Below are 26,290 nucleotides of genomic sequence, written 5' to 3'. Positions count from 1 at the left end.
CCCCCAGAGGGTGGTGGGCACCCCAAGACTCCCCAGGGCTGCCAGAGCTCCAGAACCACAGGGTGGGATTGTTGGGGTGTCTGTGCAGGGCCAGGGGTTGGACTGGATGATCCTTGGGGGTGTCTCCAGCTCAGGATATTCCATAATTCTGTGATTTTCTGACTCTAAACTTGCACAGCCCCTTCAGCAGTCAGCAGCCTGCACACCCTGGGTGCGGCTCTTGCTTTGTCTGTGAGGATAAAGAAAGGGAAATCCGAGTTTATTTGGAATTATTACATTTTATTGCTTTTCTGGCTGAGCAAACGATGGTGCTCTCGCTGTTGGTTGGAAATCGAACCTTGTAGGATTTAGGCTGTGGTCTGGAAGCAGGAACAGTGGGGTTTTAAGGGTATAATGTGTGTGTCTTTATGTAATAACAGCAGCTTATTGACACTTTCTGGAGGAACAGGGCCAGTGTCACCCGAGGCTGATGGCACAGGAAGGAAGGAAGAGTTGGGATTGTTTTGGCAGCCTGGGGAAGGTGGAGGTGTTTGCTGGTGCCTCACTGATGGAACAGATCCATGTACAGGGATATTTATGGGGTTTTGCTGGTACTTCATTCATCTCTTTCATTCTGCAGCTGCTTAATCACAGAGATCTTCAGGAGCTTCCTGGGACCAGGAGGTTTTTGAGGTTCTGACTGGTTTATTCAGATGTATTCAGGCTGTGTCTTGTGACAAATGTTTATCTTGTCCCACCCAGTTGTTCCTTTCTTACCTGGGGTAAACTCTTTTCTTCCTGTCTTGCCTAAGCAATCACCCTGCTGGTTATAAAGTGAATCCAGGGGAGCACTGGTTTTAACCAGATAAAATCTTGTATTATTTCAACCTCTGACTATTTCCATATTTATGATGATTCTGCTTTAGCCCCAATGTCCAGCCTGGCCCTGGGCACTGCCAGGGCTCCAGGGGCAGCCACAGCTGCTCTGGGCACCCTGTGCCAGGGCCTAGGAAATAATTAAATAACTCACCTCTTTCACGGCCATGAATGGAAAGCATCCCTGATTTTCCAGAGCCCTGTCCCACCCCTGTGTGTTAATGAGCTCCAACAATGGGGCTGCTCTTGGCCCAGGCCCTTCCCAGCCAGCAATCAGTGCCCAGCTGGGAGGGCTTTGGCTTTAGCCACCAGGAGGTTGCTTTCTTATTATTATTTTTGCCCTTTGTAACTTTTTGGCTCCATTTCCATGATTAAACCGTTAGCAGAGCTGTGATTGCAGAGTGTTGCTGGCTGAAAGGGGCTTGTGGCGTGTCTGAAAGCTTTTCCAGGGAGAGGGAAAAGCTGAGCTGTGCCTCCTGCTCCTCGTGCTCTGTGGTCCAGGAATGTCCCACTGGGACAGCTCACCTGCCCTGTCGGGAGGAAAGGCCAGAAAGGCACAACCCACAGACACAAATGTCATCCTACTCACACAGCATTCCCAAAGAGGACCATTCCTTTTCCACTCACACCCTGATAATGTTTATTCTGGGTGAGGAATCCTCCCTGAAGCTGGGCAGATTTAAGACTAATCTTCAGATTGGTCTAAAATAAACTGGCCACGGAGAACAGGTGAAAATACAGTTCTGAACATCAACGCTATCCCATTCATTTATAGAGATTATGGTTATGCTGCCACGGCTATCAAAGAGGTAAAAGATTCATCCCAAACCTACAAAAGTGCCACTTTTGTGAGACCTTTTGTCACGCCTCAGCGCTGACATGAATTGGAAATAAATGAAGGCTCAAGATCAAACCATTTCTCTTCCCAGCCCACCCATCATTTATTTCCTCAGCCCCACTTTGCCAAAGCTGCTGCGTTTGAGACAAATTGTGTTTAATTAGGAGGAGGTGGAGACCTTTAGGCAACGCTCTTCAATCAAAGTGCCTCGAGGAACTAATCATGGAAATGCAAAAGCAAAAGGGTTCTGAGCTCTCCCCGCTGGTGACTGATTGTCAGAAGGGAGGGTGTGTGCCAGCACAGGCTGGGGGCTCTGGCTTTCAAAGCTCTCCTGATTTAAAAGCTGTGTTCAAGACACTCTGGAAATGATGTTTGTGGTGGGGGCATTTAGGAAGTCAGTAAATATTGAGCTCATCTGAGTATGAAATGAAAAAAAGGATAAAAAGTATAAAAAACAGAGCAATTTTCAGTAAGTATTGATACATAATTTTACTACCCTAAATGCACAATTATCTTTTTTATGGTAGATACTTAGGGTGCAAGATGTTCAACTATACAAAGGAGTTTGTTGGAAATCATTTTTGGAGATGTTTAGGGTTGGTTTTAGTTTAAAATCGGGGATTTGGGGTGTGGCATTCAGTGCTCAGGGGATCAATGTTGTTTCCAGGGCTGAGGATGAAAACAGTGCCTGGGTTTGCCAAGGAGGGGGAGGATTTATTCTATAAGGCATGGAGGGCCAGGACCCAGGGAATGGCTTCCCAGTGCCAGAGGGCAGGGCTGGATGGGATCTTGGGAATTGGGAATTGTTCCCTGGGAGGGTGGGCAGGCCCTGGCACAGGGTGCCCAGAGCAGCTGGGGCTGCCCCTGGATCCCTGGCAGTGCCCAAGGCCAGGCTGGACATTGGGGCTTGGAGCAGCCTGGGACAGTGGGAGGTGTCCCTGCCCATGGCAGGGGTGGCACTGGAAGGTTCTTCCAACCCAAACCAGTGTGGGATTCTGGGATTTTATGACATAAATAAATTGAGAACCTTGACAAAATTCAGGATCTTTCCACCCCTGCAGTGGTTCCCTGTTTCTGGGAGCAATCCAAGCAGCTCATTGATGGCAGTTCTGGATTTTGCAGCACTGGGCTTTGCTTCCCCACCCACCTGGCTGAGAATGAGCCTTGCAGAGTCCAACTTTTAGGGGGATCCTCTGCAATCCTGAGCTATTTTACCTATATTTAAATATTCCACTGCAACCTGCATTGGGTTTGGTTTTTTCCTTAAATCTTTCCTTTGATTAACTGTTGTGTTTTCTCCCTTTTTTTTTTACCTCAAAGTGGTGGTTGGACTTGATGATCTTACAGGTCCTTTCCAACCTCAATGATTCCATAATTCCATTATTTGAGTGTCCTGGCTGTGTCTGGATTTTCAGGCACAAGTTGTCTTTGTCCTTCTGATCAAAATGGGAAGAAGAGGAGAAGGAAAGAACCGGAATTTAGGGTTTTCTTGCCACGTGAGTGCAGATGCTGACATTCCTGAGCACGGGAGGCAGAGGCTGGCTTGTGGCAGGGAATTTGGGTTCTAAGGCTCCCAGCTGCTGGGGGTGTGGTGAGTGCAAGCTGAGGACTCCCATGGATTCTCAATTAGTGGGAACGGAGCTCAGCCCTGCCTTTAATCACCCTCATAAGCACATTTTAATTTTTCGATGGATTTGTCATAAAAACTAATTATTATGTCCAAGCCATAAAAAGAACAGGAATCTATTTCCTGTGTCCTTTCAGTGATTTCCAGCTTTTCCCCATGTTAATGAGATCACTCTGCATGCGGGGAGAGCAGGAGGTGCTTTATCCTGTCCCCACAGAGAAAACAGGGGCTGCTTGCAGCCCTTCCATCAGCCAGCTCAGCCCACGAGGGTCCCCGAGGTGTCACTGCAGCACTGAGGGGTCAGGGCTGCAGGTGACGGCCACCCCCACGGGCTGTGGGCAGGTCCTGCTGCTCCAAGGGTGCGCTGGGGGAGGGAATTGTGGAATGGTGGAGGGTGTCAGCCCAGCCAGGACCTCCTGAGTCACATCCCTGACAAACAACTCCAAAATCCCCACCAACACACGGGGCTGAATTTAGCAAGGGGCCTCCACCTGCTTTGCAGCCACCCCGTAAATCCTGGAGCAAGGAGAACTCAGGTCTCTCCTGAGCCTTCTTTTCTCACGGCTGAACATCCCCGGGTGTCTCAGCCTTCCTCTTGCAGCAGCTCCCCAGGCCTTTGGTCACACACCCTGTCCAAAAAGGGGAGGTTCAATTGAAAAACGTTGTCCAAAAAGGGAAGGGTTTAATTTAAGAACGTTAAAAAAGAAAAAGCCAGATGACTGCAAAGCGCTTTTCATGTTGGACCCCCGCACCAAATTTACTTGGGAGTTTAATTCCCCTTTCATCCTGGTTTATTATCTCATTTCTTTGGCCTTCCGTTAATCCATTTACTGAATAAATGTTTATTTGCTGCTTTATTTAATTTTTTCCCTGACCTTCACAGCTCCACGTGATCTGGGTGGGAGCTGTTGAAGAGGGGAGTAGCTCTGTGATGGGTTTAATGTGCACTCCAAGCTCAGCAGAGCAGGTTTTAAATGCTAAATCTGCTCCTAGATCAGTCTTCAGAGGTGTGGGAAGAAATACGGACACAAACCAAACATTTTTTAACTCTTAGTAAATATTAGCATTCCATCGTGATGCTGCACATATATTTGAGTCGTAATTACTAAATTCCACAGATTTTAGAGATCTGAATGTAATGATCCCTATCAGCCAGTAAATAGCAGAAAAATTAGCAGCATACTGATACGGCAGAAATCCTGATTTGTCTCAAACTGTGAGGCTCCGGAAATACGATGGAAGCCAATTTCTATCCTGGGAAGGACCATCTTCCTAGGAAATCACTGACAATAATAACATCCACAATTTGCCATAAGCCCCAGATCCGATTGTATCACTTCTGTCTTTTTACAGGATTACATTGTGCAGCAGGGCTGCAGTTTGTGCTTATTTGGGGTTCTTTTAATTAATGGACCTCTCAGATTCATTTCTTTTCTAATTCTATTTTGGAAATGCATCAATGTTGTGACCTGCTCAGTGTCATTGTAACGAGACTTACAGACATCTTCAACGAGGTTTGATTTAATTTCCTCGCTGTAAAGCCCAGATTAAAGAAGAGCCCAGTCAATTAGGAACTGAACAAAGCTTGTACTTAAGAGGAAATCACTTAATCTGCATTCTGTACGTCTGGAAAATTCTCCACCTTCTACCATGTCACAGCTCCAATCTTCCCTTAGAAAGACTGGAAAATTCCTGATGAGGAGCCTCAAAACCCAGCAAAAGCCTGCATATTTCTTGTGGATCAGCCCATCCCAGCTTCAGCAAAACCTGGAGAGGGTTTGTGCCTGTCTGACAGCTGTGCTGGGTCTGGGGGCGGCCCTGGAGCTGCTCCAGGGCTGGAGCCCCTCTGCTCTGGAGCCAGGCTGGCAGAGCTGGGGGTGCTCACCTGGAGAGGAGAAGGCTCCAGGGAGAGCTCAGAGCCCCTGGCAGGGCCTGAAGGGGCTCCAGGAGAGCTGCAGAGGGACTGGGGACAAGGCATGGAGGGACAGGACCCAGGGAATGGCTTCCCAGTGCCAGAGGGCAGGGATGGATGGGAGATTGGGAACTGGGAATTGTTCCCTGGGAGGGTGGGCAGGCCCTGGCACAGGGTGCCCAGAGCAGCTGGGGCTGCCCCTGGATCCCTGGCAGTGCCCAAGGCCAGGCTGGACATTGGGGCTGGGAGCAGCCTGGGACAGTGGGAGGTGTCCCTGTCCATGGCAGGGGTGGCACTGGGTGGGCTTTGAGGTCCCTCCCAACCCAGCCCAACTCAGTCTGGGATTGCCCAGTTCCATGATCCAGCAGAGCCGGGCAGTGTTGGATGTTGTGTCCCTGTGGGTGCAGCCCGCAGTGCTGCCAGCTGGGACTGGGAACCCCCATCCCAGGGCTCCAAAAGCTGCAGGAGGAGAATTGAGGGGGTTGATTCATCAAATGCTCAGTGCTGGGATTCACAGGAAGGAGCACAAAATAGTGTTGGGAGGAGCAAATTCCTCCCGTGTGCCAAAAGCTGGAGTGTCCTGCCTGTGCCAACCCCTGGAGCAGTGACATCAGGAATGTGTGAAATGGAAGGAACTCCACAGCATCCTGGGGCTCCTTTCACAGCATCCTGGGGCTCCGGTCCCGGGGAGCAGGAGGGCTCAGGAATGTGCTGGAAGGGATTTTGCTGACTCCAGCTCCCAGTCAGAGCTGCAGGCGTGTTGGCACAGGTGGGTTGGACAAGGCATTAATTCCGGCCCAGAGGAAAGGGACAGTGGAGCTGCTGAGAGCAGCACCTGCTCTCCCCCTGCTGTGCTCATTGCCTCGTTAGGAAATTGGGAAAAACACCAAGGTAGCATTGTGAGGTGAGGATGCAGCCCAAAATCCTAAAGGTATTTGGGATTCTGGAGAAGAGGAACTGGGATCAGCCTTCCCCACACCTCTCCCTGAAGACAGTGTTTCTCTGCTAATTAAAAATACTCCCCACAGGCTTTTCATGTCCTTGCTTACAAATGCAGAGGGACAAACACTGAGAATTCCCAGCTCGTTCCAGTCTCTGGGTCAGGGAAAGGGCTGGAGAACATCAGCAAGGGGAGATCCCAAAGCACTCAGCCCCAGCCTGTGCCCAGGGAAGAGCTCTGTGCTTTCCAGCCCCTGAAGGGAGGTACAGACACAGGTACGGGGTCAGGTGGAGGGATTTGGGCTGGGACACAGAAAAGCAGGGAGGCATTGGGACAGAAAAGCTCCAGCTGGACAGGCACTTGGGTTAGGAGAATGGACAAGGCCCAAAGCAAGAGGAAAGAACAGAATAAATGTGCTTTAGCGAGCAGCTTGTACTCTCCAGGTGCACACCGAGTGGCTGCAACAGCATCATTATTTCTGAAAGTACCAGGAAAACTTAATTTTGTCTTCTTTGCAAAGTGTCAGGAGCAAGCTCAGCCTTCCCTTAAGCAGGAGCATCCATCTTCCCGGGAGCTCTCCGGCAGCTCCTGCTTTGCACAAACAGAGGAAATTGCTGCTCTTTGGTTGTAGTGTTTGGACTCCAGGGCTGAGTTCCTGCAGTGTGATGGAAAGGGCTGGGCTCACCTAAAGGAGGTTCTGCGGTTTTCCTTCAACCCCTGCCTGTGTTTTATCCCTGATGGTGACCCAGGTAGGTCAGCAGCTTCCCCTGACACCTCTCTCCCTGTCTCGTTGCAGTCTCTCCGAAGATATTCCGGATCTCCAGTGACATCACTGTGAACGAGGGGAGCAATGTCACCCTGGTGTGCCTGGCCATGGGGAAACCAGAGCCCTCCATCTCCTGGAGACACATCTCCCCCTCCGGTGAGTCCCTGGGGATTGGGGCGGCTCGGGGGTCACCAAAGGGTGTGTCCATCCAGACCTCTGGGAAACAAACGGGCTGAGGGCGGGGAAAACTGGGATGGTGCCATCACACAGGAGTAAGGAGTGGGATGTGGAAATGAGGGCATTAATTACCAGTTTAAAGAGCACCTTAAATGTGAATTTATATCTGTACATGTGTTGTAACAGTCATGGATCAAACAATTCCAGTTAAAACCCAAGCAAGGACAAAAGGAGGAACACACAGGGCTCTCTAGAAATGGGAAACATGAGAGTCAAACACAGGAACAGGTCACACAATAGGTTTAATTTACTGTCGTTTCTTCCGCTGGTACAGGGTGGGATTGTTGGGGCGTCTGGGTTGGGAGCTGGACTCGTGATCCTGGTGGGTCCCTCCCTCAGGATATTCCAGCATTCCACACCACTGACCCATTATTCCATGATACAGTTTATTAGAATGGCTTTATGAATGAATTAAATTATATGTATGAAAAATTGTAAACAAAATGGCAACTCAGAGTATCACTGCTGTTTGATATTTCCATTTATCCCTTTGATTCCTCCCAACACACTGAAAGGAGAAGTTTTGGCTGACATTAGCGGCTTCTCTCCACTGCTGGCTTGGTGCAGGGCCACTGAAGCTGCTGCCTGTGGGCAAAGCAGGGGCTGTGGGGAGATCCCTGCTCTGGAAATGGGGGTGGGTTTGTGCCCCTGAGAGGAGCTGCTCCCTGTCCTGTCCCAGGCACTGCACTGGTGCTGTTGCTGGGACTCTGCAGTCAGAACGGGTTTGCAGTGAGGGATTTCTTTGCTCCCCCGACCTGGATTAAATCTCTGTAATTACAGGCAAGAAGGGTTCCGTGGGCTGTCACAGCCTCTCATAATCCTGAGGAACAGTTGGCTTTACAAAGCAAGATCTGGGAAAAAACCCCTCACTTTTGACCTTTAAAACAATGACAATGAATTCGGCTTGAAATGTCCATCAAGGGACTGGAGGAAAAATTCAGTTGTAGCAGAAAATGGATTTTAACTAAATGTCAAATAAAATTTTATTAGAAACCACAGTGATACTTTGGAGTAATGGCTTAAAGCATTTGAGTGGCTGCAGAAAGGAGCTGGGGTGGTGTTCCTGGAGAGGGAAAAGGAGATCAGGAGAATCACTGCAGTCAGGCTGGAGCAGGGGCTGAGGGGGAGGCAGAGCATCCTCATCTGGAGTTCAGGCAAAATGAAGAGGTGGCACCTGGGGATGTGGTCAGGGGTAGCCTTGGCAGTGCTGGGGAGTGGTTGGACTCCAGGGGCTCAGAGGGTGCTCAGAGGGTCTTTCCACCCTGAATGCCTCTGTGGAAATTACTGCAGGGACTCAGAAGGGCTTTCGGTGACCCTCCGGTTGTGTTCCTGGCTCCAAGCCCCGTCCAGCCTGGCCTTGGACACTTCCAACCTCAGGGATCCTGGGATTCTGTGCCTTGGGACGTGCCCTGGGTGTCCCCTGCTGATTCACAGCCACAGCTGGGTCTGGAGAGGGAGAACACAGGCTCTGAACAACTCCTTGCTCAGAAATGATGTCCAATGCGATGGGAGCAAGCCCGTAATTGGCAGGGAATGTTCTGTGCCCAAATCCAGCAGGATGTTCCCGTGGCTGTGCCACGGCAGCAGTTCGTGCTTGGGTGCAGACAGGTACAAATGGCACCACAGCCCTTCACAGAGCAAACACAGCCTGGGCCTATTAAAACACAAAATGCAAGCGAGCTGAAAAGGCCGGATTTCTGCAGCGGTTGATATTCCGTCTGCAGCGCCTCGCCTCCCTCTATGCATCAGCTTCATCTGCACTTTCCAATTTCTGCCCGTTCTCGCTGTAATTCCCAGCGGCACTAATGAGGCTCCCAGGCAGGCAGCGCATCTCCAATCCAGCACTAAATTATATTAACGAAGCATATTTAGAATATTCGCAAATTGTTTGTCAAAGCTGCTGCTAAAAGATAAGGAACTGAAATCTCTGAATACAAATGACTCAATGTAGACTAATTCCAGGATATGATCATGATTTACATCAACACAGCCTTGACTCGCATGAGGTCGGATTCAATTTTTCTGAACAAGAGATAAATTGAACCTTTCGTAGGAATAAAAATAAAATGCATTTCAAGGTGATTTTTAAACTTAGTCCGTAAATTATTGGCCTGGAATCTTTATTGTGCATGTTTAACTTGCAGTCATTATGTAAATGCTTTCCTTATATAAATATTCATTACACAGCCCCATTATGTAAATCCAGCAAATCTCCCCACTCAGCGTAACAGGCCGGGCTGCGGGTTGTAATCTCCAAATCTGTATTGTGGAAATGTCACCCGAATAAATTGCAGGTATTACTTATTTTGTTCTGACATTTCCGAGCAAAGAGCAGCATCGATACTTTGGGAATGAAGGCAGAATGTTCAAGGATGAACTTCTGCCGGGGACCCCACTGCAGCGTTAGCTCTGCTGTGTCCCACCAACGCCTGGGCACAGCTCTGCTGGCAGCAGCAGCAACAGACACTCAGAAACCTTCTGATAAAATGTTCCTCCTTGCCAAAATTCAGGTGCCATGCATCAAAATTCTTTTCCGCTTGGGTTTTGACAGAAGTTTCCCAAGGGGAGCTCCCACAGCTGTGGAAGGGATGGGGTGGGATGGGATGGGATGGGATGGGATGGGATGCTCAGGGGATGCAGCGACAGCACACGGGGCAGTGGATTTGAGGTGAAGGAGGGTCAGTTTGGATCAGAGATCGGGATGGAATTCTTTCCTGGGAGACCCTGGCACAGGGTGCCCAGAGCAGCTGTGGCTGCCCCTGGATCCCTGGCAGTGCCCAAGGCCAGGCTGGACATTGGGGCTTGGAGCAGCCTGGGACAGTGGGAGGTGTCCCTGCCATGGCAGGGGTGGCACTGAGTGGGCTTTAAGGTCCCTCCCAACCCAAACCATGCCAGGATTCTGGGATTCCTGGTTACTTCCAGTTTGATATTTTCCAGTTCTTCCCTGCTCTTTTGCCTTTTTCTCACAGTTTTATCTCCATCATTCCTGGTCAGCTATTTTCCCAAAACAGGAGGATGACCTGGATGTAGGGATACACCTGCATTTGGAGGAGCAGGGCTCCAGAAACTGCGAATAAAGGCAGATTTTCCCATGTGGAATGGAGTGGAAGGCAGGTCCCTGGAACCAGGACACTCGGCGTTCATTCCATCCTGATTCCAGAGAAGGGTGACACTGAAACACTTCCAGTATAACCCAACAAAAAAACACCAAAAAAGCCCTGTAAACACTGTCTAGCATGTGCAAAAGAACTGATTTTTCCCCACCACAGAGAAACACAGTGTTGGTGTTACACTGAGCCAGAAATTAGGCTGGGTTTAGACTCAACACATCCACGTGGTGACTCCTGTCCCTCTCCAGCACATTCCCTTTGCCACAGGCATGTGTGCAGGGCTGGGATGGGACTGCAGGGACTCCAGCGCCCATCCCTGTGCTCCTGGGCAGCCCTAAAGCTCTGGACATGAATTGCACTCCTGGATCAGCAGCTCAGCCTCAGCCCCACGATGGATTGGTGCAATCCATGTCCCGAGAGCTCCGGAGCACAGGAAGGAGCCTCAGAGCTGATTCCATTCCATTGTGGACAAAAGGCAGTGCCTGGGCAGGCAGGACCCTTCCCAATCCCACCAGTGCAGAACATTCCTGTTCTCTGAGGGAGAAACAAAGAGGGATTTATAAAATTCTCCCCAAATGCCAAGAAACAAACGCAGCTCGATCTGAGGCAGAGATTCGGCTCCTCCTGCCCGAGAGCTGCCGCCTCTGCGATGGAGCCACGCGTGGCAGAAATGAGAAGGGCTTCGCTGAAGTGCAAGTGCTTCAAACCTGGATTTTCAGGCTGCAGATCCTGAACTGACATGAATTATCATCAGATTCCCCGGGCTTTGTGTGTGTACAAAGGGCGAACTCTTAAAATGCTCCATCTCCTGCTTAAAGATGGTTTTAAAGCTGGAAGTTTTAGAAACAAGTTTCTGGCTTGTTTCTTTTTTCTTGCTAAAGCCCAACCATGGAGCAGATATTGCTGGGAGGTTGTTTTTCCCCCCCCAGTTCCCCCCACTGATCAGTGAGGAGCTGCTCTGCTCCCGCTTCCCCTTCACACAGAGAGGCTGCTCCAGAATTAATCGCGTTGTGTGAAGGATCTCACTGTCACGCTGCCCTTTCCTGACCCTGCAATTCCAGGTGCAATTAGCAGGGGCTTCCACAGCCCGGCAGTGACCTCCCTCCTCAAGCTGCCTTGGCCCAGAGAGCTCAAACCCAGGGATTATTTTCTCCTGGATCATGGAATCCTGGAATGGTTTGGGTTGGAAGGGACCTCAAAGCCCATCCAGTGCCACCCCTGCCATGGCAGGGACACCTCCCACTGTCCCAGGCTGCTCCAAGCCCCAATGTCCAGCCTGGCCTTGGGCACTGCCAGGGATCCAGGGGCAGCCCCAGCTGCTCTGGGCACCCTGTGCCAGGGCCTGCCCACCCTCCCAGGGAACAATTCCCAGTTCCCAATCTCCCATCCATCCCTGCCCTCTGGCACTGGGAAGCCATTCCCAGTCGCTGTCCTGTCACTGGTTTCCACAGGAATTCCTCAATGCCAGCACATTCCACTGACAAATGCCAATTTAGAGCCCAGATTCCCTGGGGCTTTACAAAGCTTTGGTGTCCTGCTCCTGGGTGGGTTTTTAGGGAACACTCCTCCTCCTGCTGCCTTGCTGTGACCTCCCCATTCTCGGCCACCCGAGGCAGAGCTCAGCTCAAGGTTTGCAGCTCCGTGATGGGGACTTTGCACAAGCCCATAGCTCTGGATTTCCCCCTTGAACAGGGATTCCTGCTTCTCCCAGCCACCAGGAGCCAGGAGATGTCCCAGCCTGGTGGCCTGGCACAGCACCCTGCTAACACCCAGGGCACAGCACCAGGGCTTGGGCTGGGCTCAGCAGCTGGGCAGTGCCTGAGCTGCACCCTGTGCCATGGAGAGCAGTGGTTTCCTGGAAAACACCCCAAACCTGCATTCCCTGGGGCGTGGGATGGCTCAGGTGGCCTCAGGCTCTTCCATCAGCCCTTTCCTGAGAACGGTGATGTTCATGGAGTGCTGCTGATGGCTTGGGTGGGTCAGTCCTTCCTGCAAGCACTCAGGGAGCTGAGGATTTTTATTAATATTTGATAGGAATTTAATGGCCCGGCTCGTTATCCTGGAGGGATTTTTCAGCTGATAAAGGCATAGCTTGTCAGTAAATCAATGGTCCCTGGTATCAAACACGGGGCTGGCAGCTTCCCAAGAGCTCCAGGGGAGGTGGTGTGAAGTAAATGAGGGCATTAATTACCAGTTTAAAGACAGCAGAGCAAACAGCAGCACCCAATGGAAACGGCTGGGCAGGATTCCTCCCTTTGCCTTTGGATCAGCAATAAAATCACCTCCAAACTGACTTCCCAAACCACAGCTCTCCATGAAAAAGGCCATGTCTTCTGGGTTTGGGTTATGGGAATTCTGGCCTTTTCTTTTTAACAGGACTTGTAAGTTCCAGCCTTGGGAGATTTGGTATTAGGACCCAGCTAAGGGATGTTCAGTGCCACGAGGCACCGCCCTGGGGTGAGGGGACATCACCCTGCAGCTGGGGGTTTCTGGGGGACACTCCTCAGGAAAATGCTGCTTTTACCAGGACCGTTTTAGAAGTTTGAGCATCCCTTCAGGAACAATTAAAGATATTCCTAGGAATCCTCAGGCCTTCTTAAAATGCTTTATAAAAAATATTCTCGTTAAAATACACTTCTCAGGAGAAGAATACTCTAACTAAGATGGTCACATAACTGGGGCTTTGTGAAGGAGCTGAGGAACAAGAGTGAGATCAAAATCTTAGTGAGATACAAACTAAAACTGTCCAAAACTGTTGCACAGAAATGAACAGGACTTTTTACTTTTTGACAATTCTATGATAAATGGAAAGTATTTCTTACTTTTCAATAAAAGTAGATGAACTCATTAATAACTCATAAAATGCAATCAAAATGAGAGTTTTAATACAGGCTGAGCTTATTCCTGCAGATATCAGTTCATTTTTACGTGAGAAACGTTGCACTTTTGAATGAGCAGTGTGTGACTCTCGGGATATTTCAGAGCTTTAATGTTCAAACCCAACCCAACAGTTCCCCTTTTCCAGAGGCAGCCAAGCCCAGGCTGGCCCTGCTGGTGAGCACAGACCCAGGGAGGGGACAGCGGGTGGCAGAGCCCAGAATCCCAGACTGGGTGAGGCTGGAAGGGCCCACAGTGGCTCCTCTGGTGCCACCTCCCTGCTCCAGCGGGGTCATCCCAGAGCCCAGGGCACAGGATTGAGTCCAGACAGGTCTGGAATATCCCCAGGGAGGAGTCCCCACAGCCTCTCTGGGCTCTGCTCAGGGCTGGGCCCTGCCCAGGGCAGCAGTTCTGCCTCCTGTGCAGGGGGAACTTTTCCTCGTGTCCTACAGAGTGTCTCGCTGCATTTGATGAATATTCCCTTCAATTCCCAATAATTCTCCTGTTTCAGCCCTATCTTTCCCCTCCACACCAGCAGTGCTCACCAGGCCCTTCCTGGTGTGTGTTAGTGAGTGCTGCCGTGCCCAGAGATGTGCTGGGAGAGCTGCTGTGGGACCCTTGCACACTTTGAAACGTGAATCCATGTGCGGACACACAAATCAATTCACCCCTTGATGGCCAGGACATAACAGTTCTGCCTTGTCCCCACTGCCCACCCTGGGCTTTTCCAGAGCTCGAAAGCCACAGTTATTAGCAGCCAATTAAAGGCTTTCAGGCTGGGAAAACACTTCCAGCAAGTCTTTTAAATCCTCAGGCCTATAATTTCCAGCATCTGTGGTCATGGCTGCTGTGAGCTGCTGTGCTAAAATAATAATTACATGTAACTTTTTGGGGTTTGTGGTGCGGCGAGCACCTTGTGAGGAACACAAACTCATTAAGTGGCCATTCCCTGGGGCACACAGCTGGGAAGGAGTGGGAGGATAACTCGGGAGCAGGGAGCAGTTTCCATGTGAGGGATATCCAACACTCTCTGCCAGGTGGGAACCGAGGCAGGGAAAGGCTGCGAGGTGCTGGGATTTCGAGAGCTGTGGGAGTGCCTGTGCTGGCTGTGCCCCGTGTCAGGGGGGGATAAATGAGCTGTTGAGCTGGGTCAGTGCTCCTGGCCGTGAGCAATTCCTGGTGGGCGACAGGGCACGGAGCAGGCACGGACACCAGCATTGCTGTTTGGTTCTCTGTCCTCTCCCACCAGGTCTGTGCCTGCTCTGGGAATCACTCACGGGCTGTCCTCGCTCCTGTGTGACACAGCAAACGGCGAGATCCCATTCCTTTGGGTCCTGTGGCCAAGGAGAGCTGTTCATGTTTAATTAATGAGTGGCTTTGGTCCCTGCAGCTGGCCCTGGCCTCTGGCTTTGCTCCGTCCTGCAGGGGCAGGGCTCTGCCTGGCTGCAAACCATCAGCACTCAGGGGTGCTGCAGCTTTGGAGGCGGGAATGGTGGAGTCCCAGGCTGGTTTGGGTTGGAAGGGATTTAAAGCTCCTCTTGTTCCCATGGGTAGGGACACCTCCCACTGTCCCAGGCTGCTCCAAGCCCTGTCCAGCCTGGCCTTGGACACTGCCAGGGATCCAGGGGCAGCTACAACTGCTCTGCTCTGTGACACCCATCAAGTGCAAATTACTCTCATCTATCTGGAAGTTGTTGAGCTTCACTTTGGAGATGGGTTGAGAGAGAACCTTTGGTCACCCCCAGGAGTTTGAGGGGATTTCAGCTCACCTTGGAGTTGGGGTTCATGGGTGGAGGCTGCAGTGGCTCCAGCTTCCCTTGGGTGCGTGTTAAACTCTCAGGCTGCTGTGCAGATGTTGAATTTCAGGTGTTCTGTGCTCAGCCTGCAGTAATTTCTTTCTGTGATTATTTCATTTCAGCCAAGCCCTTTGAGAGCGGGCAGTACCTGGACATCTATGGAATTACAAGAGACCAGGCTGGGGAATACGAGTGCAGTGCAGAAAACGATGTCTCAGTCCCGGACGTGAAAAAAGTAAAAGTCACAGTAAACTGTAAGTCCCATTGTTTGTTACTCCCTCAGTGTGGTGGAGAAGCGGCAGAGAAGGAAAGTCTGGAGCAGCAAACTGGAGCTGCTGGGTTTGTCCCAGTGGCAGAGGGAGCTGTGCTGTGTGGTGTCACCTGGGTGTCACCAAGGAGGGCACAGCAAGGTGCAAGCTGTCCTTTCTGAAGGGTGATTATCTGAGCGGGTTCTGGAGGCTGCTGTGGATGTTGGGCTGAGCCCTTCCTGGTTTATCTTGTCACGGTGGTGCTGTAGGTGATGTAAGGAGATGAGAAACTCTGGGTCATTAGACAGGGGCTGATCTCCATGGAAGTGTGAACTGTTCTCAGAGGAGGCAGCAGGGCGTTCATGCAGTCCCCACTGGAGGCAGGGGGGACCCTGCTGCGTGGTGGGGGACACCAGGAGCCACCTGGTACCTGTCCCTGCAGCCTGTCTGGTCTGACCAGGTGGGATTTTCACACCGAGGAGGTGTTCTCAGCTTGGGTCTGAATCTGCTTTAGCACTCAGAGTGATGTAAAATATTCTTTTTCCCTCCAACATGTGAGAAAAAACAGGCAAGACAATGTGAATAATTTCTCTTGTTCATTCTAACAATTTTCTTCGGTTAACTTCAATTACCCAGTTTGTAATTGGTTTCTGGCTTCGGAGTTGCTGTGGCAGCTTTATTGGTCACAAATACGAGATGTCAGCATTTTTTGTCCCCCAGAGACCTTGTCCCAGTTGCTGTGGGCAGCAAAGCCCCTCATCCCCCGTCACTGTGGGGCCACTACTGTTACCCAGGTGTTCAGGGGTGTTCACTGCTGCCCAGACTGTTCCCATTTACGTGGCACCAGGGTTCCTTGGGCACGTGGGGACAGTGCAGTGGCACTTCTGGAGCAGCTGGATCGTGCTCTGGGTGCCAGGGCAGTGCCCTGTGCCGGGTGATGCTGCTGCAGGGCCCAGCCTCAGCGTGATGGGCAGTGACCCTCGGCCACAAGGACGGACCTGGCCTGTGGAGCAGCTCAGGAGGCTCCCGCAGGCTCTGGGGCTGCTCTCACTGCTGCTTTGCCCTCCCTGATGTGTCTCCACCTCCCTCAGCTTTTCTGGATTCCTGAAAACCTGCAGTGCTTGGAAAACGTGTGGGAGGGAAACCCACACTGGCTGGTGCCGGGGGGAACGAGGGCACTCTCTTTTTGTGCAGTAGGTTCTTCCTTCAAAAAACCTTGTGCAGACCTTGCCCAGGCCTGCCCTGGGTGGTTTGGGGTGACACCTCCACAGGAGCTGTGCTTCCAGATGGTCTGTGGTGTCACATAAGCACAACAAGGAGCTCAGCCTGGTTTTAGCCAAACAAACACTGCCTGTGTTATTTCATGTCAGGGGTTTTAATAAGGGAGAGAGACAGAGAAAGGGAGAAGGCTCAGCCTGCTCAGAGGTGTTTGTGATCTTTTTCTCATTTAAAAACCCCAGTGGATGTGGTAAACTTAAGGACTCTCTCTTGCCTTCCAAGTCAGCCTAGACAGGCCCAAGTCCCAGCCTGGATCAGAGCTGTGCTGAGGGATGTGCAGGCTCAGGAAGGGGAGCAAAGGGGAATTGTCTGTGGTGAAGGACGTGCAGGCTCTGGAGGTCCCGTTCCTCTCTGCCTCAAGCGAGGGGTGCTCAGGCCTGACTGTGGCACTTGGTGTGAGGCACTTTGTGAGCAGCTCAAACATGTCCTGGGCTGCTCAGCCAGCGGGCTTGGGGATGCTGGCTGCAGCCTCACCCTGACAAATAAAGTGTCAAAACTAAACTCATAAAGCTGCTCCTTGTCCCAGCGCAGCCACCTGGGCCAAGCTGGGAGTGTCCTCAGCCATACCATGGATGTACTGGTACCATGTCAGATTCAGGCAAACTTCTAAGTCTGCACTACGAATATGCAGAGTATTTTAATTTTTTTTAAAATACTTCTCCCAACTCCAGAAGGAGGGGTGGGAATCTCATGGAAGCAGTGTAAGCTGAGCTGTGGCTGCAGCTGTAACAGTGTGCGCATGGCTGGTTTGTCACAGTCAGCTCATTGCCCACACAGCCCCGCGGGGCTGGGGATGTGTCCCCAACAGCTGAGCACGGAGCAGGAGCTCTGTCAACATCTGCCTACAGTCACTATTTGGAAGGAATTTATAGCAAGTTTATTTTCAAGTTAAAATCTGGAAAGCTCTCAATGAAAGAAATAAAAAAGGGAAGAAGCCCTCAGGTCCCCTGGCTGGGCAGTTTCCTTTGTCAAATGTTCTTCAGTCCTGTTTCTTCTTTAAAGATACCTATTAGTTTCCATAGCAAACTGATAAGAGCAAGGCTTTCTCCCCGGAAATTTCATCCTTTTATTTGGTGCCTGTGGACATGGGTCAGCAGTGGCTTTGGCAGTGCTGGGGGAAGGTTGGACTCCCTGCTCTTGAAGGGCTTTTCCAAGCTAAACAATTCTGTGATTTCTTTTCCTCTTCTGCTGCTCTCACCCACTCCTGGTGTCATTCCATGATTCCTCTCCTGGTGAGGGGAAGTTCTGCTCCTTTCCCAGGTCCCTCCACTGTGCCTTTAATGCCACTGAGTTGTGACCGAGCTCCTCAGTGAGCGTCACTCAGGCTGTGACCCTCCTGTCCTCCTTCGGTCTCACAGGGACCTTGGCACTCCGAAACACGTCCATTGCCTTTCCCACGTGGAGCGTTTATGTGGGAAATTCTCCTGGCAGTAACGTGTGTGGCTTGTGTTCCAAACCAAGGCCGGGCTGGCCGGGGCCTGGAGCAGCCTGGGGCAGGGGATAACGCTGCTCTGACAGCCCCTAACAGTGCCCCACGTTATTAAAGGGGCGTTCTCTGCTGCAGCCCTGGGAGCTGCAAAAAATCAGGGCTCTGTTGCTCCCAGGTAATAGAAGGCATCCACGAGCCCTGAGCGGTTCCAGAGGGTACAGGCAGAATTTGGGACGTGGATATTCGTGGCACGGAGCGGCTGCTCAGCCATCCAGGCAGAGACAAGAGGATTACCAGGTTTAAATTACTTTGTGAAATTCAAGTTTCTTGGCTGGGCATCTTCCAGCCCTCCGTAAACACGGAGCTCCCGGCACACGTTATGGCTCTAATGACTTACAGGGGGTTTCATTCTACTGCTGGATATGCCATAATCTATATCTTCTACCTAATTTATGTCTGTCCCCCCTAATTTCCCTTTGAAAAATGGTGGCCTGAGAATCTGCCTGAATTCCAGAAGGATGGGGGGTAAGAAAAGGGAAAAACCCATTGAAGCTGCTGGTTGGTGCTGAAAGAATACTCCACCAAATCAAGTTAAAATAGATAAGACGTAATCCAATTTCATTTCACAAGTAAATCCTATTAGCATTTTCCATTACATTTTGTAAAGCAAATACTGATTTATAGATTATAATATTGAACCCTGCTTTGAACGAACCAGTGTGTGGATTTAATGTGTCATCTGAAAGCTGGTCTGAAACTCTCCATGTGCTACTGTCACTGCACTCCTTCTCTCCTGCACTATTACTGTCATGCTTAAAAAATCTTAAAGGCAGCTGCTAAATCCTAGAATTTCCAGTAGAGCTGAGGCCACAGAACAAGGATGAGGAATGGGATGTGTGCATCAGGAAACTGGCATTTATTTGCATTTATTCCAAACTGTCAGCTGTCTAAGCAAATAGAAAATGTGGATTTAAAGTGGAGTGCTATTGTGGAATTCCCTTTTTTTAGGGTAATACATGCTACGGGTCAGTTTTCCTGTAATTGTACCTTGGACAGCTCTGGTAGAGCTGGAGCTCTCAGATTTGACTGAATCAAGATCCGGTGGCTTTGGGGAGGGAAAGGACATTCAGCTGGAGTTAAAATAATTTAATAATTTAATTTCAGGCTGCACACTGCAGGCTGGGTTGGGGGTTCTCACTGGGGAGGTGACAGTGAGAGCTCCTGTGCTGAGGGTCCCAGCTGGCACCGGGCAGTGCCACTGTGCTCTGCCCTGCGGGCTCTGCTGGCCTGGATGTCGGGGTGCTCCTGGCAGCACAGGAGGGAGGACAGGCCCTCATTCCAGGGCCAGAACTCCCAGGCAGGTTTTTGGCATGGGTTACTTTGCAGGAAATGATGTCTCATGCAGCCCAGGCTCCACCTGCAGCGGTTCTGCCTCCCTGTGCCACAGAGCACAGAGCTCACCTGCCGGGTTCTGTGGGCAGTGAATACAAAGAAAACTCAAAATAGTGCAGACACTGAGCCACATCTGCCTGCAGCACCATCTCTGCGTGCTCTGCTCCATCAGGCCTTGAAAGCCTTGAGGGAAGGGAGTGGGAGTGGATCTGTTCTCTGCAGAGGGTCAGGGTGGACAACAAGAGGAATTTCTTCACAGAAAGGGTTTTTAAGCATTGGCAGGGACTGCCCAGGGAGGTTTGGAGTGCCCATCCCTGGAGGTGTCCAAGGAAGGGCTGGAGGTGGCACTCAGGGCTCTGGGCTGGGGACAAGGCGGGGATCTGGCACAGCTTGGACTTCACGATCCTGGAGGGCTTTTCCAGCCTCAGGGATTCTGTAATTCCATATGCCTGGCTCTGGGGCACTTCCCTGTGACAGTGGGACACTCAAGGGGTGCGAGGTTCCCCCAGCAACTGCGGTCACCCTCTGCAGAGTGTCCATCTCAGCCGCTTGCTGGATCCATCCAGAGGGTGACTCGAGTGTTGAACTCATTTCTGGGTGGTTGAACTCATTCCTGGGTGGTTTTGTCCAGTTTTCAGGCCACTTTTTCCATTTCCCTGGATGATTTCAGGGTTCTCATCTCCAGTTACGGTGTTAATGAACCCTCCCCCAGCAGCAGGCCCAGGACTGGTGTCCAAGTGAGCAGATGGGAGCAGACCAGGAGCAGAGTCTTGCAGGCACCGTGTGCTCGCCTGAAGGCAGATTTTAGCCCAGCTCAGCTGGTTTGTGCCTGGGAGCCGTGGTCAAACACAGCTGCTGCCATCCCCTGCTCCAGGCAGGAACTGCTGACCTGCCACAGTCCTTTCCCAACCAACCTGCTCATCTCCTCATTATCTTCCACACCTCTGATTGCTTGAACAGCATTTCCATGGGCATTGGGGAGAAATGGGCTGTGTGTCATTCCCTGGCTCCTCCTGTGCTCTCCTTGCCTGAAAAAGCTTCACCCAGGCTGTGGCTGGTGCTCAGGGCTTACACTGCAGCCCTGCATTTGCATAATTCAGCCCTTTAATGAGTTTTTGAAGCTCATTGGGCTGATTTGGTTTGTATCAGTTTGGTTTATCCAAGTACTCACTGCATTATTTTTTCCTTGTCTTAACCTGAAATACAAAACAAAAGATTGGGGTCACTGACTTGGTGAAATCTTGTGTTTGGAATGATTCTGTCCCAAGCCTGGCAGAGTTCAAGAGTTTGGACAATGCTCTTGGGCACAGGGGGCACAGTGACTTGTGGGGGTGTCCTGTGCAGGGCTGAGGGCTGGATTCCATGATCCTCATGGATCCCTTCCAGCTCAGCATATTCTGTCATTTAATCCTTTCCTTTTCACGCATGTGTTTTGTGTTCTTCAGCAAACCATCTAAATTTGAGGCTTGGGGGCTTTATTCCCAACTTTATCAAGTTTTCCTGTGCCTCTGGGCCCTGGGTCGGTGTGCTCAGAGCGGGTTCCACATTCCCTGGGTTATGGCCCTGCTCAAGTCGGGAGCAGAGGGACCCTGGAAGGACATCCCAGTCCTTCCCTGGGTTTTCAGCCAGCCCAGTGCCATTCCTGTGGGCTCTGGGGAGTGTGTTCCAAAGGCTGTGTGGGATCCTGTGCCCTTCCCGCTGGGATGCTTTGATAAGGAATTTCAGGCAGTGGGGTTTTTTTGGTGCAGGAATGTGTGAGTTCCTTGTGAGGAATTTTAAGTGGGGTGTTCGTTTTCGCTTGGCCAGGCCGGTTGTGCAGAACAGCTCCCCTCATTAGCATTTCTCCCCTCATTAGCATTTCTTCGAAGGCTCCTCGCTGTTGCTATGGTGCTTTGCATAATATCATGGATAATACTCCGATTTTACTTTGAAATCAGATATCCTGTACAAGCCACACTGGCCTAATTATATCTGTAACCTTAAATCTCCTGGGGAAAAACACTGCAGGACTTCAGGGCTTGGTGGGGCTGCCAATACCTGGACATGTCGCTGTGGCTCTGTTTTCCCAGGAAGTGTCCTGTGTGAACCATCCCTGACCTAGGATCAGCATTTCCTTGGCACGGTTTTGAGTTTGGCTTCAAGAAGGAAAATTGCCTCCGTTAAATTCTTAAATATGAAGACAAAGCCCACATATTTTCTGGAGGTCTCAGTCCTCCTCTTGCTTTGGCACCAAGTATAAAATTGCTCAGAGCAATTTAATTTTAATTTCCACTTTCCTCTAATGAAGGAGAGGGGAGGAGAGGGCTTCTCTTGAAGCAGTAGTCAATAACTCTGATTCTTTCAGTTTTTAATAGCTCCCAATTTGCAGCTCCATCTTTGTATCCCTGACTGAGTTTAGGATTTGGGGTTAAGGTCAGCATTGGCTTTAGGAGCTGAGTTTCACTATCAGGGGGTTTCACTGCTTTGGAAAAACACATTTTCCTCAGTTCTCAGGCTGGCATTCCAAAAGGCGATTTTGGTCTCTAAGTGGCACTGGGGACTCCTGGAAATCTGACTCCTGGCTCGTGTTTGGTTCTTTTCATGGCCCAGTGGGGTTCAGTGCCCTGTGGGGTTTGCAGGACGTGCCCTGCTCTGTGTGATGCCCTCGGTCTGCGATGTGTGGGTGATGTTGGTGATGCTGGGGCAGGGTCCCCAGGCTCCAGCTGTGCCCCTGGCCTGTGCCAGCTGTGCCCAGGGCATGGCTCCAGCCTGCCCTGTGTGCCATGAAAGTTCAGATTTTCTGTGGGAAGGCAGCTGTGAGGATCCCCTTTTGGTTTGGGATTCATTCCCCGAGGTCCAGCAGCTGCAGACGTGGGGAATGGAGTGTCCTCCCTTCGCTTCTTTGCATCCAGAAACGTTTGCAAGGGACCACAGCTGGAGTTGTGCTGATGTTCTGAGTGGGGACAACAGTCCTGCTCCCTGACACACTGCTGGGGACTGGGCATGGGCTTCTGCAAGGATGCACTGGACGTTTGCAATGTGGTCAGGCCAGGAGCTTGTGGAGGTGCTTTCATCCTCCCAGCCAGCCCAGCTCCTGGCTCGTTCCTCCTGCTGCTGTTCGATATTAACCTGATTCTGCAGATGGGCTTCTCTGTGGTACAGCTGCTCCAGCCCGGCCGTGAGAACTCTCAAATTTGAGATACTGCTTCAATTAAAGAGTCTGGGGGAGGCTGTCAGAGCAGTGATGGAGGGGACAGATTTCCTGCAGCACAGCACACGCAGCTGAGAGGAGGGAAAAAACAGGACTTGGTTTCTGTATCTGTGGGTTCAGTGTGTGAGGACACAAAGCTGCCCACTGGGCTGAAGGAGGTGAGGGGACAGCACAGCCCTTGTGGAAATTTGGATCATGGTTCAAATCAGGGACAGCACAGCTGGGTTTGGGTGGAGCCATCAGGCAAGGGCTGCCAGCAAAATATTTCAGGTGAAACCAGTGCAAATAAAAGGTTCGTGTTGGGGTTTTTTTACATAAGAGAAAGGCCTTCTGCTGTCCTATCAACTGGAGATTTTGATCGGGCACAATGTCATCAGTTGGGGTTTTTTTGCTTTTTGGGTTTTATCTTGTTACTTTTGGTCACCAGTAGGACTCAATTCTTATTTAGCTAATTTGCAAGCTGGTCTCATCACTGAGAACTTGTCTGAGTTATGTGATGTCCTCTCTCATAGCAACACTTACTGACAAACAGCTTACACCAATTCAATCAAAACTGGTGTGGCAATTAAAGCCACCTCAATTGGTTGGGTGGGGAAAGAATGATGCTGCTTTGAGGAAAATCTTTCCCTTCTCTGGTGGAGAAATAATCCTCTTGTGAAGTAATGGTTGTCATTTTATGTCCTCCCTGTGTTTTTATTAACATTTCAGAAGTCAGATTAAAACAATATAGTTCACATTTGTGACTCGAGTGCAATTTGGCTCCTAAATTAATATCGATTTCTTTTGGGGGGGGGTGATGATTTGTGCAGAGGTTCTGCAAACTCTGTGTGGTTCCTGCAGATCCCTGACAAACACCTCTCCTGTGGGAGCGTGACAGAACTGATGATGATGTTCCTGCTCGGAGATGGTGGCATTTGTGCTAACACAGCACATAATCAGGGCTTTGGCTACGCCAAACGAGCGCTGCTGCTGAAGGAGCTGCGGCATTAGCGCTCAAGATCTCTCTCCAGCAGATAAGGAGGATGTTTTTCATCTTCCCAAAGAAATTCTCTGCTTCGCTCTGCCAGGAGGTGTTGATTGGGAGGGAGCGGTGCCAGGGGGCGGTGCAGGTCTGCCAGGGGCAGCGAGGGCTGCCCTCCAGCAGGGTCCCAGGCTGCCCAGGGCACGGGGGCTGCAGAACCAGGGTTCAGCCTGGCTGCTTCCGTGGGCAAGGAGCTGGTACTGCAGTGTAACACCAGCGCTGCTGCTGCAAAGGCAGATGAGGAGCTGCGCCCACAGGAACCCCCTCAGGTTCTCTCCTCGCTGTGTTAGAGCGTCTCCAGCTCTGAGCCGTGAACCACATTGCAAAGCCAGGTTAGGCAGGGGAGGTTTAGGTTGAATATTAGGGAATATTTCTGCATGGAAAGGGTGCTCAGGGCTTGGCAGGGGCTGCCCAGGGAGGTTTGGAGTGCCCATCCCTGGAAGTGTCCAAGGAAGGGCTGGAGGTGGCACTCAGGGCTCTGGGCTGGGGACAAGGAGGGGATCGGGCACAGCTTGGGCTCGGTGATCCTGGAGGGCTTTTCCAACTTGATTCTGTGAAATAATGGAGCAGCCATGACACACGGCCCTAAAATTGGTGGGAAATACTGTAATCAATACATTGTTGCTGGTTTTTACAACAGCACCGTGTGAAGCTCTCAGGCCATTGTTGGTGAAAGTGTGGAAGCAGCCCATGAATCTGTGGGCAGAAAAATTCATGAAAGGGTTTTTAATAGTTTTAATCTACTGTTCTACTCTTGCTGTCATTTTGAAGTCAAAGGAAGGTTCCAATACAATTCTGGACACCTCTGTGCATCCACGTCTTCTGAAGACTTTCTTGCATCTTCTAGCCTCAGGGGCAGCAGGAATGTGCTCCTCTCCATGGATTTGGCTCTCTGGAGGGTCAGTAGCTCCCCTCATCTTCAGAGGTGCTAAAATCTCCCACCTGTGGGTGGATGTTAAAGCCCCAAGCTGGCGGCTGCGGAGCCAGGGAGTGGCTGAGGAGAGGCTGTCCTGGGGAGCCAGTCCTGCTTGGGGCGGGGGCCTTTTCCCACCGCCAGCTCTCCAGCCTCCAGGTGATCCCACTTTAAACACCAGCGAAATACAGTTCGGGAAAATTGAAGCTTTAATAGAAGATGAGTCATCTCTAAAGAGCTGCTGCGTTTGAAGCAGCAATTTGGAGCAGAGCTGTGTGAGACTCCGGGCTAGAGCCAAAATTAATGGAGAGCTCTTGAGCTTCCAGGAGTGTTCCCTCGCCCAGATCACTCTTCAGCAAAAACAATTACTTAAAATACTTACTGATAGTCAACACACTGTAAAGCAATCTTTCTCCTGTAATTGCATTGTTCCTGGTTGCTGTGGGGCTGAGGCTGAGGCCTCCCTGTCCCTTGCAGAGCCTTTGAGGTGATGGTCAGAGGGGTTTGAGTGCAGCTGCTGACACCAGCTGGGGTCACAAAAAGCCAGGCCTGAGCAGTGTGTCAGCCTTGTGCAACTCTCCATCCCCTGGGGTTTTTTCATGGTTTTTTTCCCAGTCATTGCAGCTTGAAATGGTTCTGCACTAGGAGTGTGCTGTAATGATATTATTACAACCTGATTTCTCCTGGTGACAGGGCTGAGGTTCAAATACCTCCTGTGGTGGCAGGGCTGTGGTGGAGGCAGCAGATGGGAGCTACAGGAGCCTCGAGAAGTCCTCATTTTGCATTTATAGTTTAAAACAAAGCAGTGCTGTGGATGCAAAAGACAGGAAAAACTGCCAGCATCACTCCTCAGGCATTATAATCCATAAAGCTGCTGCTCTTCATCCCTTCTGCTCTTCTCAAATAAAACCAAACTGTTGTGAGGCTGAAGTGACCTTTCCTGCACCTTGGAGCTGCAGAGCAAACACAAGGCTCTGTGATGGAACTTGGTGCCTCCAGGCATGGACCACATCGTTTTGGTTCCTGTTGCACAAAGATCTCGACAGTTGGTGCTGGACTGGGAGAATTCAGTTCTCCTAGAAAAATTGCCTTCAAAATGCACCATTTCCAGTGTATTTGAAACCAAATTCTGTGAAATAGCTGATGTATCAAAATCCAGGTGTTGTGCTGCTTCTGCACCTGGTGGGACCGATGGCCAAAAGAAATAGAACAAATCGGGAATTATTTCTCAAGGCAGCAATTTCCTGAAGTGGGGAGCTCCCGGTATTCCAGGTCTCCCATGTAAAGCCAGCTCTGCACCCAGGCACTGGCTTGGGATCTCTTGTCCCTTCCTGAGGAATGTGTGACATCCTTTGGAGATGAGGGGCTGTCACAAGAACATGAACCCATCCCTGGCACAAGCTGTGGAGCCCGGGATGTTTCTGGTGTCCATCAGTGGCTCTCCCCTTTGGGCTCAGGGGAGGCCTGGGAAAACCCTGTCAGAGTCACTCTGAGGTGGAATTTTAGAGTTTTATTTTTAAATTACAGTTGTTTTTGTTTTTTATTACGCAGACTCTTCTCGGGAGTGAAAGCAGCCGGGATTTCCGTGGCTTTATTGCTTTTAGCAGAACCCCCTGAGGCCGTGGCTCTGGGTGTGCTCTTGTCATTGCTCCCTATCAGCTCACATCTGCCACGGCTCACTGGGGAGGGGAGCCAAACCCTCGCTTTATGTAAACTTCACTTCTTTTTAATACAGAGCAAGAGCTTCGAGACCTTTCATGGCTCCTTCTCATTCTTCATGAGCTACATATGTACATCAGCTCCAACACTCTGTCAGGGAACAGGGGTTTTCAATCAAAAAGACTGTCAGGAAAGCTGATTC

The 26,290-nt window shown here is 50.8% G+C and overlaps 1 protein-coding gene across 1 annotated transcript in view; it reads left to right on the top strand.

Annotated features, from left to right (window-relative positions):
- Positions 1-26,290, top strand: part of NEGR1 (neuronal growth regulator 1) — a gene marked incomplete at its 3' end in the record, with an annotated part of 190,156 nt that overhangs the window by 104,521 nt on the left and 59,345 nt on the right. The window contains exons 3-4 of the mRNA XM_082286838.1: positions 6,969-7,094; positions 15,081-15,212. Of these exons, the coding sequence (XP_082142964.1) occupies positions 6,969-7,094; positions 15,081-15,212 (258 nt within the window). The remainder of the gene's footprint in view (positions 1-6,968; positions 7,095-15,080; positions 15,213-26,290) is intronic.

Source organism: Coloeus monedula (assembly GCF_965178545.1).
Source record: "Coloeus monedula genome assembly, chromosome: 9".
In the NCBI taxonomy this organism is placed as follows: Eukaryota; Metazoa; Chordata; class Aves; order Passeriformes; family Corvidae; genus Coloeus; species Coloeus monedula.
This window is presented reverse-complemented; position numbering and strand designations above follow the sequence as displayed.